This window comes from Ciona robusta, unplaced genomic scaffold (assembly GCF_009617815.1).
Source record: "Ciona robusta unplaced genomic scaffold, ASM961781v2 AP042742.1".
NCBI lineage: Eukaryota > Metazoa > Chordata > Ascidiacea > Phlebobranchia > Cionidae > Ciona > Ciona robusta.
In genome coordinates this window covers 64186-82477 of record NW_028323121.1, presented here as the reverse complement: position 1 = coordinate 82477, position 18292 = coordinate 64186, and the positions used below count along the sequence as shown (strand labels likewise).

The following is an 18292-nucleotide window of genomic DNA, read 5'->3' as shown; positions in this document are numbered from 1 at the left end:
ATTAAAAATTGAATAAATTTTACTGATAGTGATACCATGCGTTTTGTTATTATTTTGTTTGTTGACACTAGCTGCATCAGTATATACCTGTTAAAATATTGTGAATTTATATCTCGTAATAAAACTGAAACATTTATGAATTTGTTTCGTTTTAGTTAAATTTGGTTTGACCAATTAAAAATTGAATAAATTTTACTGATAGTGATACCATGCGTTTTGTTATTATTTTGTTTGTTGACACTAGCTGCATCAGTATATACCTGTTAAAATATTGTGAATTTAAAATCCGAAAATAAAATTAAAACAATTTATGCCCATGTTAAAACTGAAACATTTATGAATTTGTTTCGTATTAGTTAAATTTGGTTTGACCAATTAAAAATTGAATAAATTTTACTAATAGTGATACCATGCGTTTTGTTTTATTATTTTGTTTGTTGACACTAGCTGCATCATTTTAAATTAATATTAAAATTAAACTAAGTTAGGCTTAAGAAACAATAATACATCAAAGGAGACCACAATGCAGTTTTGTTAAAAAACTGTTTAGTCAGTAAGGGCACCATTTTATAATTTTACTAAACTAATCCAATTTGTGCAAATATATTAGTACGAACATAATACATTTTTACTAACAGGATAATATTTCTGATTGAATTGCTTTTTAAATAATTACAATTTAGTTTAATGTAACTTAATAGTAACATAGTAACTTGTTATTTTTTAATGCTACATGTAAGTCATAAGCTACGTTGAGTTGCTGTAACTTGTTATTTTTTAATGCTACATGTAAGTTATAAGCTACGTTGAGTTGCTGCGATGCCACTCTAGGTCACATCAGATCAAATCATCATCTAATGGTGTAACCTTGGTTTCATAGAGTAAAAAGATTCAAAAACGTTATCATTATAGGTCACACTCAGATCAAATCATCATCTAATGGTGTAACCTTGGTTTCATAGAGTAAAAAAATTCAAAAACGTTATCATTATAATTAATGTGACTTAATAGTAACATAGTTACTTGTTATTTCTTAATGCACATGTAAGTTATAAGCTACGTTGAGTTGCTGCGATGCCACTCTAGGTCACACTGTTCCAAAAGTTGATAACATCAATAATCAATTCTGTGCAATACCATGTTTTCATTAGAATTTTAATTTGTAACCCATTGTCCTTTGCAAATTTAATATCAGACCAACCACTTGATTCTTCTACTAAAAATTGTACCATGGATGTTAATTCTTTTTTTTACAACATTTTTTTTTATTTGATAGATCTCATAAATTTGTGAACATTTATTTAGCAAAACAAAAAATGTGTTCATACGAAAAACCTTGCCTTTTTGACAACGTTTATTATTTCCTATATGTGTTTAATTTTAACGGTTAGAGTTTAACTACTTAAAAGGCTTTTCGTTTTTGGATTCCCTTAGTAAACACGTTATTAAAACAAAATCCGTGCCTGTTATAACCAACTGATTGAAACGAATTTATATTTGAGAAGAAAATCTGACATATGTGGGTATTTGTTTTTTTAGATTTATAAGAGTAATAATATACTTTAAAATTTACCTAATATTATATGTGAAAGACCATAGCAATACATTTTGCAGAATGAACAGTGCAACTCAAAAAGTGTTTGCTTCAGGAAAGGTTAATTACTTTCAACAATTTTTAGAAGACTTTATTAAGCAATATGGCTGATGCCGATTTTAAGGCCAAATTGAAAAATTTTACATGCGAATGGCTGGCAAGACCCGGAATCGCAACAAGTGAGTTGGTCGAAACAACAAGTACCAACTGGGAACGAATCAAGGAAGATTTGACTCATGTTACACAACAACCGTGTTTTAATGAATTTCAAAAGGACATTGAAAAGTTTTACATGCGAACGGCTGGCAAGACCCGGAATCGCAACAAGTGAGTTGGTCGAAACAACAAGTACCAACTGGGAACGAATCAAGGAAGATTTGACTCATGTTACACAACAACCGTTTTTTAATGAATTTCAAAAGGACATTGACAACAACCGTTTTTTAATGAATTTCAAAAGGACATTGAAGGTATTATTTTATTTTTCCAAAAGCTGAATAAACAATCCGAGCTGTTTGACAGCTTTATATCCTCATTTATTCATGTTGGCGCATCAATGTTTTCTCTTGGTATCCACCTACAAGCCGCAAAGTTTATTGGCAACAACTTACAACATGTTGCAGAACAGGCCTTTGATGGCAACAATTTGGCGGCCTTTAAGGAAATTGGCAGTCTGCAAAGCTATGCTGAGGCAGCGGTCAAAGACCTTATGGAGAAACAAACAGCAAAATGGAACAAAGGAACTCCAACAAAAAAATTACAAGATAATATTTCGGCAAGAAAAAGACGTGCAACGACGACAGAGGAAAACGAACCATGCACATCGAAAACTCGAATTGCATGAATGCATGAGCAATAAAACAATTCAAAAACATTTTATTTATTAAAACAAAAAAATGTGTTTATAGGAAAAAACATTGCCTTTTTGACAACATTTATTATTATTTCCTATATGTGTTTAATTTTAAAGATTAGAATTTAACTACTTAAAATGCTTTTCGTTTTTAGATTCCCTTAGTAAACACGTTATTAAAACGAAATCCGTGCCTGTATTAACCAACTGATTGAAACGAATTTATATTTGAGAAGAAAATTTGACAAATGTAAGTTTTTGTTTTTTTAGATTTATAAGAGTAATATACTATAAAATTTACCTAATATTATATGTGAAAGACCATAACAATACATGTAATACATTTTGCAGAATGAACAGTTGTACAACTGGGGGTGCAGGACACTCTTTGTTCTATTTTTTCCTCTATATGTAGAGCTTCAGCTTCATACATGGATGGAAACGAATTTATTTCGTTTCTTTTTTGCCTTCTACGTCCACGAACCATTGGCAGACCCTGCTGAGTATTGTTGCGTGTCTCTTCATTCCAATCTTCCTCATCTCCAAAGTAAAGTTTCTCATAACTTGTTGGAACAACAGAAATCTCACTTTGCGCTTCCACGAAGTTAATGTCAAAGTCCTTGTCCGGGCATATTTCAATGTGTTGTTCCATCTCTGGTTTTGGAATAATGTGCCGAGCATATTAAATGAACATGTGGCCATATTTGCGTTTGGGTGATTTTGCTTCCACGAAGTTAATGTCAAAGTCCTTGTCCGGGCATATTTCAATGTGTTGTTCCATCTCTGGTTTTGGAATAATGTGCCGAGCATTAAATGAACATGTGGCCATATTTGCGTTTGGGTGATTTTTTTGCACTTGTGTATGTGCCGCATTTTTTTCTTTGTTTGAATCTTGTATTCACTGCATGTACACGGGAACATGGTACGGCGATTCGAAATCCATTTTCCTATTTTTTTGTCTAGAAGTTAAAAATTCCAAAATCTTTCTTTCAAGAAGTAAAATTAAAAATCCAACTGGTATAAAGAAACTAATTACCTAAAAACCGCACGGTGTAGCCACTGACCTAATAAACGAAAAAGGGATAAAGTTTTTAAAAGTGTACTCTGTTACATTTTACTTTCGATATTGTTTTCATTTTTCTAAGTGATTATTTTTAATACTGTGGCGGCCCGTCACGTGTGTGTGCGCCGAAACGTACAAGAGTGCCTTTTTCCTACATTTAGCTGCCGTATAAATACCGCGTCTCGTGTTCATTTGCCCTCTCAGTTTACCGCTCGCAATAAACCATTGTGGAACCGTTACGATACTACTATTCTGTTTTAATTAGATTGTTTATAGGTAATTGATTTCACTCATTCAAACAATATGGACGAAACCAATTTCAATGATTTTGAAAGAAACTATTTATTGTAAGTATTATTTTTGCATATTTATTAAAAAAATAATAATGTTTCCTAATTTTAGATTGATGAAAAACGGAGGATTGCTACGTTAGAAATGAACCAACGCTTTTCACGGTTAAGTGCTGCCAAGTACCAATTTGCAACAAGTGTTTTTCCAAACCTTACATCAAATTCAGTTGAACCGAGAAAAAGGAAACTGGATGCTGATGCAATTAAGCATTGATAACATTCATCATGGAATCGTTGCCAAACGTGCAAATCATTGTTTAGCGAACCGATGAACTCAAATTTTAAGAAAACGACGCAACTTAAACAAAAAAATTGCAAAATTTGCGCTGGAGGAAGATATACAGTGCTCAGCAATGACGATTGGCCGCCATGTTTGCTTAACTTTAGCGACAAACATCAAAGGATGCGGAATCCCTTTTCGATAGATTGTGGACCTTATTTAAAACAACAGCATGGTTACAGAACCAAAACTGCAGGATTAACAATAGTGAAAAAATTAAACACAGTTGAAGAATGCATAATGCAAGAAAGCGACGAGACTATGAAAAATCAACTACAGCAAGCTTTTCAATACTTAATATCTTCATCTAGCAGCAGCTACAAAGAATATTATGACATGGCAAATCAATTGGAACCTGGTCACAAGATTCCTTTTTTTAAGTTGTTTTACCACAAAGGCATTGAAGGGATTCTTTGGCCGTTGCTGTATCCTTTTAAAAGTATGTGCGAAACTTACATGAACATCACACACAATCATTTAAGTGCCAAACAATCATTTATAGCAAAAGTACGATAACAATTTTGGACTACTCATGTTCTTTTGAACTTTTACAATTTCATTTTGATCGCTGGATTTTTAAAACAATTACTGGAGCTATAAACACTGGCAAAATGCTTGGATGTTCGCCTCGTGCATTGGATGGGAAAGCCTTTTCTCCGTGGTATTGGAAGTGGCAACACAGTTTTTTAATTGACACAGTGCTCTAACTTGGTCATCCTAAATTATTTATAACTATTAATCCATACGAGTGGACATTTCCAATGCATAAATCAATAAAAAATATTATGCAGCATCTCGAAGCTACTCCTACAAAACACCCTGCTTTGGAAACACTGCATATTGGACACGTGCTGCAACAAATTGTCAGTGGATATTTGGCTGGAAAAACAATTGGAAAATGGAAGGATCATGTATTGGCAAATTACCGTCACAAGGAAATATCAAACGTTCAAACATATTTCTACAGGATCGAATTTCAACGTCGTGGTACACAGTTCACATTCACGTTCTTTTTTGGTTAAAGCAATTAAACTTCAATCAATGTAAAACGATTTCAAGCACATACCAGCCGACGACGTCGATTTTGCTGCGGAGATACATCGCACTCAAAAGTCAACTCGTCTTGCTACTTGTCTTTGTTTAATGTTTAAATGAAGCTGAAACATTATTGAATGCCAGGGCAGATTCCATTATGCTTCGATTTTCGTACATTTTTTATTTAATGACACAGTGACGCCTTTTCAAATGAGGGCGTAATGTTGTATTGTTTTGTCCTTGAGCGTGTATGTGATAATTTATGAGATGACAACAAATGAATCATTTCAGGTTCGAATACAGACATGCTGGCTACTACTTCGTATGCTGCTTGATGTGAACCAGCGGAAGCAAATTGGTCGGAACAAAGGAAGGATTCTTTTAACTTCGAGACATAGTTTGTGACGTACTTTAAGTACAACTAAATGCCCATCACTTGTTTGAACATCCATTGAACATTGCAATCCACTAGTGTATCAATAAATGCAGGAAGTCTAATGTCCTTTGAGGTTTTCGGATGGTTTAGTGCTAGCAGTAAACTAAGAGTACGAATGAACCCGAGACGCGGTATTTATACGGCAAATAAACGCAGGAAAAAGGCACTCACGTACGTAGGAAAAAGGCACCCTTGTACGTGTTCATACGGTAGAGAAACGTAGGAAAAAGGCACTCGTGTACGCTTCGGCCTTCACACACATGACGGACCAACAATATCGAAAGTGAAATGTAATAGAGGAAATTAATTAACTTGTATAAACAAAGGATAATGCAATTCTGTAAATAATAATAAAGAAATTAATTCAATAAGTTCAATACAAAATAAAATTCAACATACAAAAGTACCAAACATTAAAACAATAAAAATTATTAGTTCAATCGACACCTTTTTATTTCTATATATTGTAATAAAGAATCTAAATAGAACCCCGTTTACAATAGATCGACTCATCTAGATTTGCCGATTAAGCTACCTACACCGGAATTCATACAGTGTAAACTTCTATGCTTATTTAAAATAGCCGTCTTTCAAATTCGGGGTTAATAAATGTTACTATTTAAAGGCAATGCTCTAATTTTCGCTTTATTGAACTTCACAGTAGTACTTGATTAATCTGCTATAATCTCTGTTAATTTTTACGGGACCTGCCACTTTGGTTGAACGCTTTAGTGATTAATCTTAGTGATTAATATCAATATGTAAACTTGTTTCGATTTATTTGCATATTGCCTTTTTCTGTTTTCGTCTGGAAGCACGGGTTTACCTAATCATTTGCACTTGCAACGCGACTAGACAGCATCTCTGCTTCGTAACAAATATTTTAATCAAATAATGATTGGTTAGATACATAAAAATTAAAATAAAACTAATTTCGGGTCCTATTAAATAACTTGGAATTAGTCTGCTCAGGGCCCACTTTTGGTTATTAAAGTATTGTCACAATGTGGCATCCTTTTAAAATATTACTATTTTGTAATATAAGCAAAAGCTTTTTTTTACTCAACTAAGTCAATTTGTGCAAATATAATATAACGGTAACAGGGAAATATTTCTGATTTAATTGCTTTTTAAATATTTACAATTTAGTTTGTTCAAATAATGATTTGAGTTCAATACATAAAAATAAATCTAATTTCGAGACATATTAAATAACTTGGAATTAGTCTGCTCATGACCCCCTTTTGGTTATTACACCGAATGAATATTGTCACTATGTGGCACCCTTTTAAAATATTACTATTTTAAGATATAAGAAAAAGCTTGCTGAATCAAGAATTACAGTATGTACCTGTTAAAATGTTGTGAATTTAAAATCCGAAAATAAAATTAAAACAATTTATGCCCAAGTATCTTTATAATCCAGGTCACCATTTTATAATTTTACTAAACTAATCCAATTTGTGCAAATATATTAGTACGAACATAATACATTTTTACTAACAGGATAATATTTCTGATTGAATTGCTTTTTAAATAATTACAATTTAGTTTAATGTAACTTAATAGTAACATAGTAACTTGTTATGTTTTAATGCTACATGTAGGTTATGAGCTACGTTGAGTTGCTGCGATGCCACTCTAGGTCACACTGTTAGTTACATCAGATCAAATTAAAGAACTTGGAAATAGTCTTGTCAGGACCCCCTTTTGGTTATTAAACCAAATCAGTATCGTCACTATGTAGCATCCTTTATAAGATACAAGAAAAAGCTTGTTGGGTCAAGAATTACAGTATGTATCTTTCCAGACATGGTGAATTTAAAATCCGAATATGTCATACACTACCAACTAGCGAAATTGTAGAACAAATTACATTTAAATTAATTAACAGTAACATATATTTCGCAACTATATAGTACATTCGTAACTGCCATAAATCTTTTTTAGGCACAATATCCATCTACAGTGAATAACATTTTTGGACATCGACTAAAAAAGGTAACACCGCGGGTTATCGAGTCTCGGTAGTCCCGCGAAGTTACTTTTCGGAGTCAATGCGCAAAAGGTTTTTCGCCAAAAACATAAAATCTAGGAACCTCCAAAAAAATTCCCAGCGGCTAGGGGGGGGGGGATGGGGTTCTTGGGTTGTTCGCATGTAATGGTAACCTTGGTTTTATAGAGTAAAAAAAATCAAAAACGTTATCATTATAATTAATGTGACTTAATAGTAACATAGTTACTTGTTATTTCTTAATGCTACATGTAAGTTATAAGCTACGTAATGACAAAAAACGGCACTTCCGCTTTTAAACAAACCTATTGTTGGGGTCAGACCTACTTGTTTCTTTAATTGTTCATAGGGCGCACCTAATTGGCCGAGCGCTTTCAGCCAGTGCTCTCAAATAACATTTGCATAAAGCGAGGCGCGCAAGAGAGAAGCCCCCGCGAAAAGAGACGATTTAGACTTAGAGCAAGATAACGGCCGCATGCCAAGAGTGCAGAACGACAACACCTCGAGAGAGAGGCGACTGCAACATGCGACAATTTCGCGCAGAGCAGCGGGCAAATTACAGTACGAAACGACAACATTCTTTGAAAGATATAGAGGCTGTTGCGAGTTGAAACGATTTGGCGCCACGCAGCGGCCAATTACTATCGATGCTTCGCATCACCATATTAGTAAGAGCTGCTGTTGTCGTTTTGTACGTCTCTCGCTTAGTGATCAGGAGGCTTTTTGGAGGCATAACACCGGACGAGTTTCGGCAGATACTGGGCAGTATGACCAGTAAGGGGGCTCCGGGGCCGGACGGCCACCGGCTGTTGGATCCCCCAGGTACATCCCCATCGATCGGCAGCAATCTCTGGCTGCTGGCTGGCTACCAACCGAGACAGTCTAGCTAGTAAGTTGGCGAATCTCTCGAGGGCTCCATTGAAGTTGCAGCAGCGCCTGTACATTTTATGTACTCACCTGCTACCTTCGATTTATCACCAGCTGGTACTTTCGAGTATTACCAAGAAGTTTCTGCAGCACCTAGACAGGTGCGTGAGGGTGGTCGGCTTAGGCTACCAAAGGATACGCCCAAAGCACATTTCCACGCAAAGTGCTAGGACGGAGGGCTCGGGGTTCCCGAGCTCCAGCGGGTAACACCGCTTCAAAAGGCCGGCCTTGGCTGAATATGACGCGGTCGCAAGATCCTGTGGTGCAGGCTGCGTTGGGACTGGAGTATTTCCAGAAACTGTTGGAGTACCCCCGAGCTATATCAGGGGGGGGCCATCACCACAAGTAGGCATCTGGCCATCGCAAAGGCTCGATCGCTTTATTCCTCTGTTGATGGCCGGGGTCATACCAAGTGGCAGAAACTTTAAAGGAGCGATGCAGCAGAGAGGTAACCTGCTAGCAACTAAAGTACGTGCCTCCAGGGGACGACCTGGAGTGGATATATATCATGCGATGGTTACTGTAGGCCGAAATCGACTAGCCACATTCTTCAGGTCTGCCCAAGAACCTGGGGAACGCGTATTGGCCGCCATGATAACGTTGCCAAATTAGTAGCGAGGGAGAGCGCGAAACGTCATTGAAAGGTGATACGCGAGACAGCCGTTCTAACGCTGGCCGGTATTCGCCGACCTGACCTTGGCGATAGTGGCCGATAATGCCGAGCTCTCGGATGCTCACAGCGGCAAGTTTATTTTATTACGATAACGGGGCGATACGGGGGTAGGTAGCCCATAATACTGGGGCAAGTAAAATCACGTTCTCAAGTCTCACCACTAACTGGCGCGGTTGCATGACGGAAGAATCTGGCCGGATGCTGAAACTCGGCCTCCCCAATTCAATTAGGGGGACGATTTCCGCGGTTGTTCTAGAGAAGGCTTTTTCACACGTACCTCTGCTTTAAGACGGAGGCATTTCGAGTTAGTTGCTGATAAAAGCAAGCTGGATGAAAACGTTAGTAGAAACGGGTTAGAAACTGAGGTAAGCCACCTCAAGCCATTATCAAATGGCGAAGGCTCTAAAGAGTGGGGGGGCTACCTACCGTAAGCTGCATGGCGCCGGGGCAAAAGCGCACCAAAACAAACTAGCCGGTGGATAGGCCGGGCCAAGTGCCTGGCCATCCTTGCAAGAAGGGCCACGTACTAGATGACCGCCCGAAGGCCACCTCAAGCCATTATCAAATGGCGAAGGCTCTAAAGAGTGGGGGCTACCTACCGTAAGCTGCATGGCGCCGGGGCAAAAGCGCACCAAAACAAACTAGCCGGTGGATAGGCCGGGCCAAGTGCCTGGCCATCCTTGCAAGAAGGGCCAGGTACTAGATGGCCGCTCGAAGGCCACACAGCCAAGAACAAGTCATAAGACGATTGAACGATGGCCAGGCACTAGGTGGCCGCCCGAAAGCCAAACAGCCAAGAACAAGTCATAAGACGATTGAACATAATCTCGATCCAGTTGGGTGTGATGCACACCTTCATAAGATATACATGTAAGGATGGATCGCGCCAGGTAAAGCGGTAGCTTGAAAACTGTAAAAGCTATCGATAGCCAAATGCCTCTTCAACTAATTAGTGACGCGCATGAATGGATTACCGAGATTCCCGCTGTCCCTATCTAGCGAAACCACAGCCAAGGGAACGAACGGGCTTGGCAGAATTAGCGGGTAAAGAAGACCCTGTTGAGCTTGACTCTCATCCGACTTTGTGCAGAGACATGAGAGGTGTAGGATAAGTGGGAGGTCTTCGGGCCGTCGGTGAAATACCACTACTCGCATCGGTTCTTACCATTTCAGAAAAGCGAAGAGCGAACTTCAGGTCCAGGTTCTTAGCCTTAAGCGCGCGCTTTCGGGTGCGGCGCGATTCGATATGAAGACCGTGTAAGGCGGAGAGTTTGACTGAGGTGGTACATCTGTCAAAGAGTAATGCAGGTGTCCTAAGCTGAGCTCAGTGAGGACGGAAACCTCGCGTAGAGCAAATAAGCTGAAATAACTTTATTTTGGAAATGTCAGATTTATGTTATGCTTGTTCGAGAGGTGTGGAACAACTGAAAAAACATTATCATATTTGTGTTTGATTGGGAAAAAATCCAACTGGTTGGTTAGATTAAAATGCGACGTTTTAATGAAAAACATTGAGCAGGGAGTTGGCGGCACAAGTAAAGTCAAAACTCATTTTTTGTTTAACTCTATAATGCAACATATATGCACAGCCTTCTGGCAGAGATGGAGTATCAAACCAGATGCAGACCTTTTGTACTGTTTGTCCTTGCGACTTGTGGATGGTGGAAGCATATGCTGGTGTAAATGGGTAGTACATTTCGCCCGCCATTTTCATTGGAAATGGCATAGATTCGGATAAAGCAAGAGTTTTCAATCTCCAAGTAGACAATTTTTTTGGAAAACTTTGCCATCAATGCCACATTGACCATTTACGTATCGTCGCGATTTATCCCTGTTCTCTGTTATTCTCATGAACATTCCTTCATAAATAGGTCTTGGCCATGATTTGTTGTTTCCCATAATAAGAAAACCCAAAGGTGGTGTTGTACGAAAGAGATGGCAACATATGGTGTCATTGATGAAAGCACTTTCCTTGTTGGTAAATGTTAAAAATTTGGTGTTGGGATTGCGTTTGTACACAGATACAACATCGTCCTCTGTTGGATGATTTGAATCTGACTGTAAAAGACCTGCATAAAAAAGGGTTCAATTGTTGTTTAGTTGGTTTCCAGTAACCAATGCTCTGTTGATCGAAACTGAGTGAAAAGGGTGAATTTACGGCAAAGAGACATGAGTAGTTTGTCGTCAAATAAGTTTTTACAGTCTTGTTGATTTTGTCCGAATGGTTGCAATTGCAATGGGTCACCGCAAAGAACTGTAATTGGTGGTCTTGCCTTAGATCGGATACTGGAAATAACGTGGTGTGAATGATTTTTTGCCACCATACTGATTTCATCTCCACCATACTGATTTCATCTAAAAGTATTATGCCAAACATTCGTAAATTCCAATTAGTAAAGCTTTCTTGTTCACGATGTATGCCTATTTTAAAAGCCGAATGAACAGTGTCACAGGTGACAGAATCTGGGAGAAAGGCTTCGTACGCGTGCTGCAGAGGAAACCTGTGGCCGTGGCAAGAAGAGCACGATGTTTCTTAGTGGAACAAACTTCAATTATTCTGCGAAGCACTTCACTATTACCGGTTCCATGTTCCCCTGTTAATAAAAAAAATATTTAAGGGCGGTAAATAAAACATTTTTTGAACTTTGGTCAACTGTGTTTAATACTGTGGTAAAGAAGTTTTGTTGTTGTACATTAAAATAATTGAACTGTTTGTACTTGGTGTTGGCACATTCAAGGTGTTGGCACATTCAAGTGAACAGAAGTACTGGAATTTTGTAACCAGCATTTCCATGTGTGACGTAAATTGTCAACGTATGAAAGAAATGGTTCAGTATAAAAAGAGAGAGATCACCGCGACCCCTTAAAAAGTCACGAATTTTTTTATTGCATTTCGAAAAGTACCATCTATTATGCAAAAAACATTTTTATTATGCAAAAGAAAACATTTTTAATCATCTAAAAGCTTTCTTGTTCACGATGTATGCCTATTTTAAAAGCCGAATGAACAGTGTCACAGGTGACAGAATCTGGGAGAAAGGCTTTATACGCGTGCTGCAGAGGAAACCTGTGGGCGGGGCCAAAGTTAGTATAGACCAAGTTAGGAAACGGATTGTAAAACAACGAGTCTTGTTATCCATTGTCGCGCGTCTATGACGTCATAGACGCCACCATTACGGAGCCCCCGGCATAGCATTTTATCATTGCTGGGTGCTGTTTTTCGTTTAAATATTGCGATTCTTTAAAAACCAAGCACTTCTGCGCGTAAAAATGGCTTTCTACTAATCATCTTATCAAAATAATAAATCCACAAAAGTAATCAAATTTTATTCAACACTCAATTGATTAAAAAGTAAAAAAACAGAAAATATCAAGTTTACTAACCAAGAACATGTTTAAAATATAGAAATACAAACAAAAACGCATAACATTACTATGGTGGCCTATGAGTGCCACCCTAATAAATAAAAAAATAAGAATATTACGATAAAAAAACGATAAGTAAAATGAAAGCGAAAAGTAAAATGAAATTAAAAAGTAAAATGAAATTGAAAAGTAAAATGAAATTGAAAAGTAAAATGAAATTGAAAAGTAAAATGAAAATGAAAAGTAAAATGAAAAGTAAAATGAAAATGAAAACGAAACGTAAAATGAAAATGAAAACGAAACGTAAAATGAAAATGAAAATGAAAACGAAACGTAAAATGAAACGAAAAGTAAATTCAAAACGAAAGGTAAAACGAAAACGAAAAGTTAAATGAAAACGAAAAGTAAAATGAAAACGAAAAGTAAAATGAAAACGAAAAGTAAAATGAAAACGAAAAGTAAAATGAAAACGAGAAGTAAAATGAAAACGAAAAGTAAAATGAAAGCGAAAAGTAAAATGAAAAACTTCACGTGGACGAGACGTGCCAGTGCCAACATAGACATCACAAAAATCTTACATGTAGTATTTCTATGGCAGGTCTTCTTTCATTTTAAATCTTTGCACGCGCTTTGAAACAAGATATTATCAACAAAAATGGCTGATATGTGGAACAAATTTAAAGAGGAGATGAAACAAAAAAGAACAAAGAAACCTGAACGTAAGGTTACCGGTAAGAATGACTCGCAAATTTTAGATAGGAAATGCATTACCATTCAAAGATGCAGCCCTGAAGTATCAGGCAAGGCTCAAAAATATTTAAAAATAGGAGCTCGCGAGTTTGTTCCATTTCTGTTTGATGAATTGAGCATTAAAAACATAAAAAAGGCATGTAATGCTCATTTTTCCTTTGAAGATGATGATATGACCTGTGACATTTTAGCTGGGGAGCAAGGTCCATCATGCTGTTTACTTGATCAATTACCAAACTTCAATGTCGTACATATTAGAGCAATTGCTAACACAACTGAACTAGCTTGTAAAGAAAATTCTAAGTTTAAACTTGTGGTATCAAGCTCTTTGCCCCAAATTAAAAGAAGAAAAACTGACCATCTTCAGCCGCAACAAATTTCTGTGGAATTTAGTGTGAAAAGGGAACACCCAATCCCCAAAAGTTTATCGGTTGTAGAAATGATGAAATTAGGAAACGTTATGGACGCTACCAGTACAAAAATTAAACTATCTCAGTTTCACATTTCTGACATGATGTGGAGTACTGAAATTGAGGAAATTATTCGGGTCGAAAAGGAAAGTTTTAGCCAAGGAGGCTTTAGAAAGGCATATAAGGTGCAATCTTCTTCCAAGCTGTTGCCTGGTACTTGGGTGTTAAAGCAATACTTGCCAGAAACATTGGACACACTTAATGAAATAAACCAAACCCCTGAAGGCCATACCCGCAAGATCGTGCAAATGCACATGCTTGCAGCAAATTTTACTTCCCAACTTGCCAAAGCAGTACAAAATCTGACTAAAGGCAAATTTGGATATATACCGACATATACTAAAATATACTTCGGAAAAATTACAGACGGCGAAGAGGACACATTTGTTACCTTGGAAGAATATATACATGGAAAATTTACAAAATATACATCGAATGATGGTACTGTATGTGGAAACAAAGAAACGACAGCATGTAAAAAAGCAGTATGTTTAGCACATTTCAGCTTTCAGCATTCTTCCCAGCAGCTGCTTTTAACCGACATTCAAGGAGATACTACTGTGTACACTGACCCAGAGATTGCTTCCATTAAACATGTAAACGAAGATGGAACTTTATTGTTTTGTGCAGGGAATCTAGCACAGCGAGCAATCTCTACCTTCGTTGCACAACACGAGTGCAATGATTATTGTGAAGCTTTGGATTTAAAGATGTAGTGAACAATAAATTAAGGATCTATTAATAATCTTGAAAAAGAATAAGCTTGCAAATCAATATTATACATAGCAGGCGAATTGTCAAAACGCTTGAGGTACCGGTAATAAAGCATTTCAGTTTTACGTATAAGCCAGCTAATTTCTTTTCACAATCAGGTGCACAAATCTAACTATTTGATAACATACCCGTACATATATTTTTATAATCTATTATAATATGGTATTTCTTTTATAGATTTCCTACACCTACATTTTGTTATATTGTGTACCCGGTACATATTTGCCTTTTACAATTTCTCTTGTTCCTTTCATTTTTCAACTAATGTTCTTTTTACCTTATGACAGTGTAGTTTTATTATAAATACACAAATGGTGGCTCACTGTTGCATTTTTAATGAATATTTTCTGCGAGAAAATTTCAGCAAAACTGGAAATAAAATCAGTGGTAATTTAATTTAGTTTTCTGGTATTTAGACTTAAACAAAAAAACAAACATATTTATGGTATAACAGGTTCTTTAGTAAGCTGAGAAACAAGCTTTCTTCTCAAAAACAAGTAAGCATCTGTACATTCATTTGCCGATAGGAGATGAGGGTTAGGAATATATTCTTGTAAAGTCTTTCGCTGGGATGACAATAGGAAGTCGGTTCTCACATCCAGAACTCCAGAAACCTCACAAACTTCCTTTAGCTGTGAATCAGTTATATGCTGGCCTGGAGAATCACTATTATTAGTACTGAACACCAGAGCAAGAATAACAATATAATTTACCACATTTTTCAAGACCATAGTTTTCCGGAAAATTGTAAATATGATTGGGAATGCCGTTGGGAAGATATGTACCCCTTTGATATCTTATTCTATGTGTATTCCAGTTATCCACGAATACTTTCATTTCCTTTTCCAGCACTGGTATATACACAAATGCAAGTATATCTCTGTTAACAAACATAAATAATAATGTTTTTGTAAGCTCTACTTTGGGTAAATGCAAATAAATGTTATTACTTACATCGTCCAGCTGCATATAGTCTGTTGTGCCAGAATTCAACCGAAAGGTTGTAGGGTCAGAAACCCACTGGTGGCTTAGTCATTTGTATCCTTGGGCAAAGCAATTAGCAAATATAGCCTGAACCCAGTGGATTAATGGGTTAAACTAACACAGTCAGGAACATCTGAATTATACACTGCAATACCTCCTGTAACTCGACAGTGGGCATGCTTGCATTTTCCAATGAATATCCTACATTGGCTATTGCAATGCAAAATTTAATTGCGTCATGTTACCTGTCTAAAGCTATGTCAGGATTGTAATGACCCAGATCTTTCAAAGACATTAATTGGCGTTTAAAATACTTTTCCAGGCGTTCATGTAACTCTTTCCACCATCTTTCAATCTACAAACAAAGCCATTGTATTAATTACAGAGTGTCAACCACTACTGTTAAAAAAACATATTTAGACTGCACCCCATGTTTTATGCTCACATTGAAACTGATTTCACCAAATCATATTAAGTACCGGACACTGGTATGTTTAAGCATTAATAAAAAATGTTAAGTTAGCAACATACCTGATTTGAAGTTGATTTTCCATAAATAACAGTATCACTCGCATCAGTAACATCAATATGAGATTTTCGAAGAAATGCATGCATTGTGGCCATGATACCAGTTTCTGTACCTTTGTCAAGCCTCATATATGATGCAATACATTTTGTCTCATAAATATAATCAAAGTACCAACGAGCAATTAATTTGGGGTCACAATTGTCGGTCCAAATTTTAAGCCACAGCAGATTTCGGCTAGCAGTGTCTATGCAACCATACACAGCTAGTGGAAAAGTACTTTTTTGAAATCCCATTAGTTTACAGTGGCCGTCAAGTGAATGTACCCAGTCAGGTCCTTTGCTACTAAAATGACCCTTTTTTAACCTTTTCTTCCCTGGTGTTCTTGCTTCCAGCCCATCGGGATCTAACTCCACCATGATTGCATATACTAGGTCCCTAGGTACATTCATATGGTGCTGTTTCCTTACTTTCTGATGCATGGCGCGATATCCTAAACACTTTCCAGGTCCATCAAGTTCTTTGGTTACTGCTGACTTTACATCATTTATTGCAATTGCTGGATCAATATAAGTGATGTTAAAAAATTTCAATCTTCGACAAAGAGTTCTTAGACTCCATGGGTACTGAGGAAAGTCACGCTTTACAAAATCAAGTATTTCTAATCTTTTAATGGATTGTCTCACATAGTTTTGCAATGCACCAGTCAACACAACGTCATTTTGCCAATCCATCACTGATGTCAGCAATGGCACTTAACAAGTTTACTAGGCCTGTGCTGTGGTAACATATTATTAAATGGTTAAAATTTTTGCATAGGGGTTAGTGCATAGTAAAAATCTGAGCATTCCGTAGTTTTAAACCTAATGCTGTCAGGGTGGGTTACGGATTAGTATAAATTTTCCTAGTTCCATATTTCTGTCTTTAAGTGGGCCTATACTGCCCATGTTACATTATTATGTCTAACATCTAAGTATAAACCATATCAAAACATAGAAAATACAATAACCTCAAGTTGACATTATTTCTTTATATCTAAATCTGCTATGTCTAGTAGTCTTGTACCATACCAGTACCTACAATGTACATTGCATAGATAAAGCGTAATAGTTTAGTATACTAGTCGGCCATCTGCGAAGCAATGATATCCACTTTAGTACCTGATCCGAACTATTGTTTACATGAGGCTTTTGAGGCTGGTATATCTACTTGTTCACCCAAGACCAAAAATTCACCTAATAAAAATTAACAAAGCGTTGACCTATATTACTACTTGTTTAGGATAGCCTACTATGGTTCTACTCCTAATATTAGGCCTACGCATAACGAATGTTTGGTTAGATTTAAAAGTTATGACAAATTGCAACAACATTGTTGGGTTGATTTGGCTAATAACAAGGAATAAATAAACAACTACCGGTACGTTAAAGCAACAAGTACGAAGGTTTAAAATGAAAGAAGACATTCCATAGAAATCAGAGTAAATAAAAAGTAATTTTGATAGAATTTTTAAGATTTCTATGTTGGCACTGGCACGTCTCGGCCACGTGAAGTTTTTCATTTTACTTTTCGTTTTCATTTTACTTTTCGTTTTCATTTTACTTTTCGTTTTCATTTTACTTTTCGTTTTCATTTTACTTTTCGTTTTCATTTTACTTTTCGTTTTCATTTTACTTTTCGTTTTCATTTTACTTTTCGTTTTCATTTTACTTTTTGTTTTCATTTTACTTTTCGTTTTCATTTTACTTTTCGTTTTCATTTTACTTTTCGTTTTCATTTTACTTTTCGTTTTCATTTTACTTTTCGTTTTCATTTTACTTTTCGTTTTCATTTTACTTTTCGTTTTCATTTTACTTTTTGTTTTCATTTTACTTTTCGTTTTCATTTTACTTTTCGTTTTCATTTTACTTTTCGTTTTCATTTTACTTTTCGCTTTCATTTTACTTTTTGTTTTCATTTTACTTTTTGCTTTCATTTTACGTTTCATTTATTTACTTTTCGTTTTCATTTTACTTTTTGTTTTCATTTTACTTTTCGTTTTCAATTTACTTTTCGTTTTCATTTTACTTTTCAATTTCATTTTACTTTTCAATTTCATTTTACTTTTTAATTTCATTTTACTTTTTAATTTCATTTTACTTTTCGCTTTCATTTTACTTATCGTTTTTTTTTATCGTAATATTCTTATTTTATTTAT

At 36.1% G+C, this 18292-nt stretch overlaps 2 protein-coding genes across 3 annotated transcripts; one reads left to right on the top strand and one right to left on the bottom strand.

Annotated features, from left to right (window-relative positions):
• The first annotated feature begins 12662 nt into the window (after positions 1 to 12662).
• On the top strand, positions 12663 to 14907 carry LOC149723791 (myosin heavy chain kinase B-like). Of its 2 annotated transcripts, none has more exons than XM_089893431.1 (2): positions 12663 to 13310; positions 13506 to 14907. In XM_089893431.1, exons 1-2 carry the CDS (start codon positions 13247 to 13249, stop codon positions 14525 to 14527), a joined length of 1086 nt encoding a protein of 361 aa, XP_089749557.1. In that variant the 5' UTR covers positions 12663 to 13246; the 3' UTR covers positions 14528 to 14907. The 2 variants fall into 2 exon arrangements, with proteins under 2 accessions (XP_089749557.1, XP_089749556.1); XM_089893430.1 differs by having other exon boundaries at positions 12663 to 13322.
• LOC149723790 (uncharacterized) lies at positions 14900 to 17895 on the bottom strand. Its single transcript, XM_089893432.1, has 4 exons — positions 16101 to 17895; positions 15815 to 15924; positions 15299 to 15465; positions 14900 to 15240 (listed from the first exon to the last, which is right to left on the bottom strand). Exons 1-4 carry the CDS (start codon positions 16827 to 16829, stop codon positions 15026 to 15028), a joined length of 1221 nt encoding a protein of 406 aa, XP_089749558.1. The 5' UTR covers positions 16830 to 17895; the 3' UTR covers positions 14900 to 15025.
• Positions 17896 to 18292: the final 397 nt, after the last annotated feature.

Excerpts from the sequence above, each read along its gene's own strand:
- LOC149723791 (XM_089893430.1), top strand. The coding sequence starts at position 13,247 with ATGGCTGATATGTGGAACAAATTTAAAGAGGAGATGAAACAAAAAAGA. Across the intron at positions 13,323-13,505 it reads ACCTGAACGTAAGGTTACCG|ATGATGATATGACCTGTGAC; the intron begins GTAAGAATGACT and ends TTTCCTTTGAAG.
- LOC149723790 (XM_089893432.1), bottom strand. The coding sequence starts at position 16,829 with ATGGATTGGCAAAATGACGTTGTGTTGACTGGTGCATTGCAAAACTAT. Across the intron at positions 15,925-16,100 it reads GAAAATCAACTTCAAATCAG|ATTGAAAGATGGTGGAAAGA; the intron begins GTATGTTGCTAA and ends CTTTGTTTGTAG. Across the intron at positions 15,466-15,814 it reads CCTGACATAGCTTTAGACAG|AGATATACTTGCATTTGTGT; the intron begins GTAACATGACGC and ends GTTTGTTAACAG.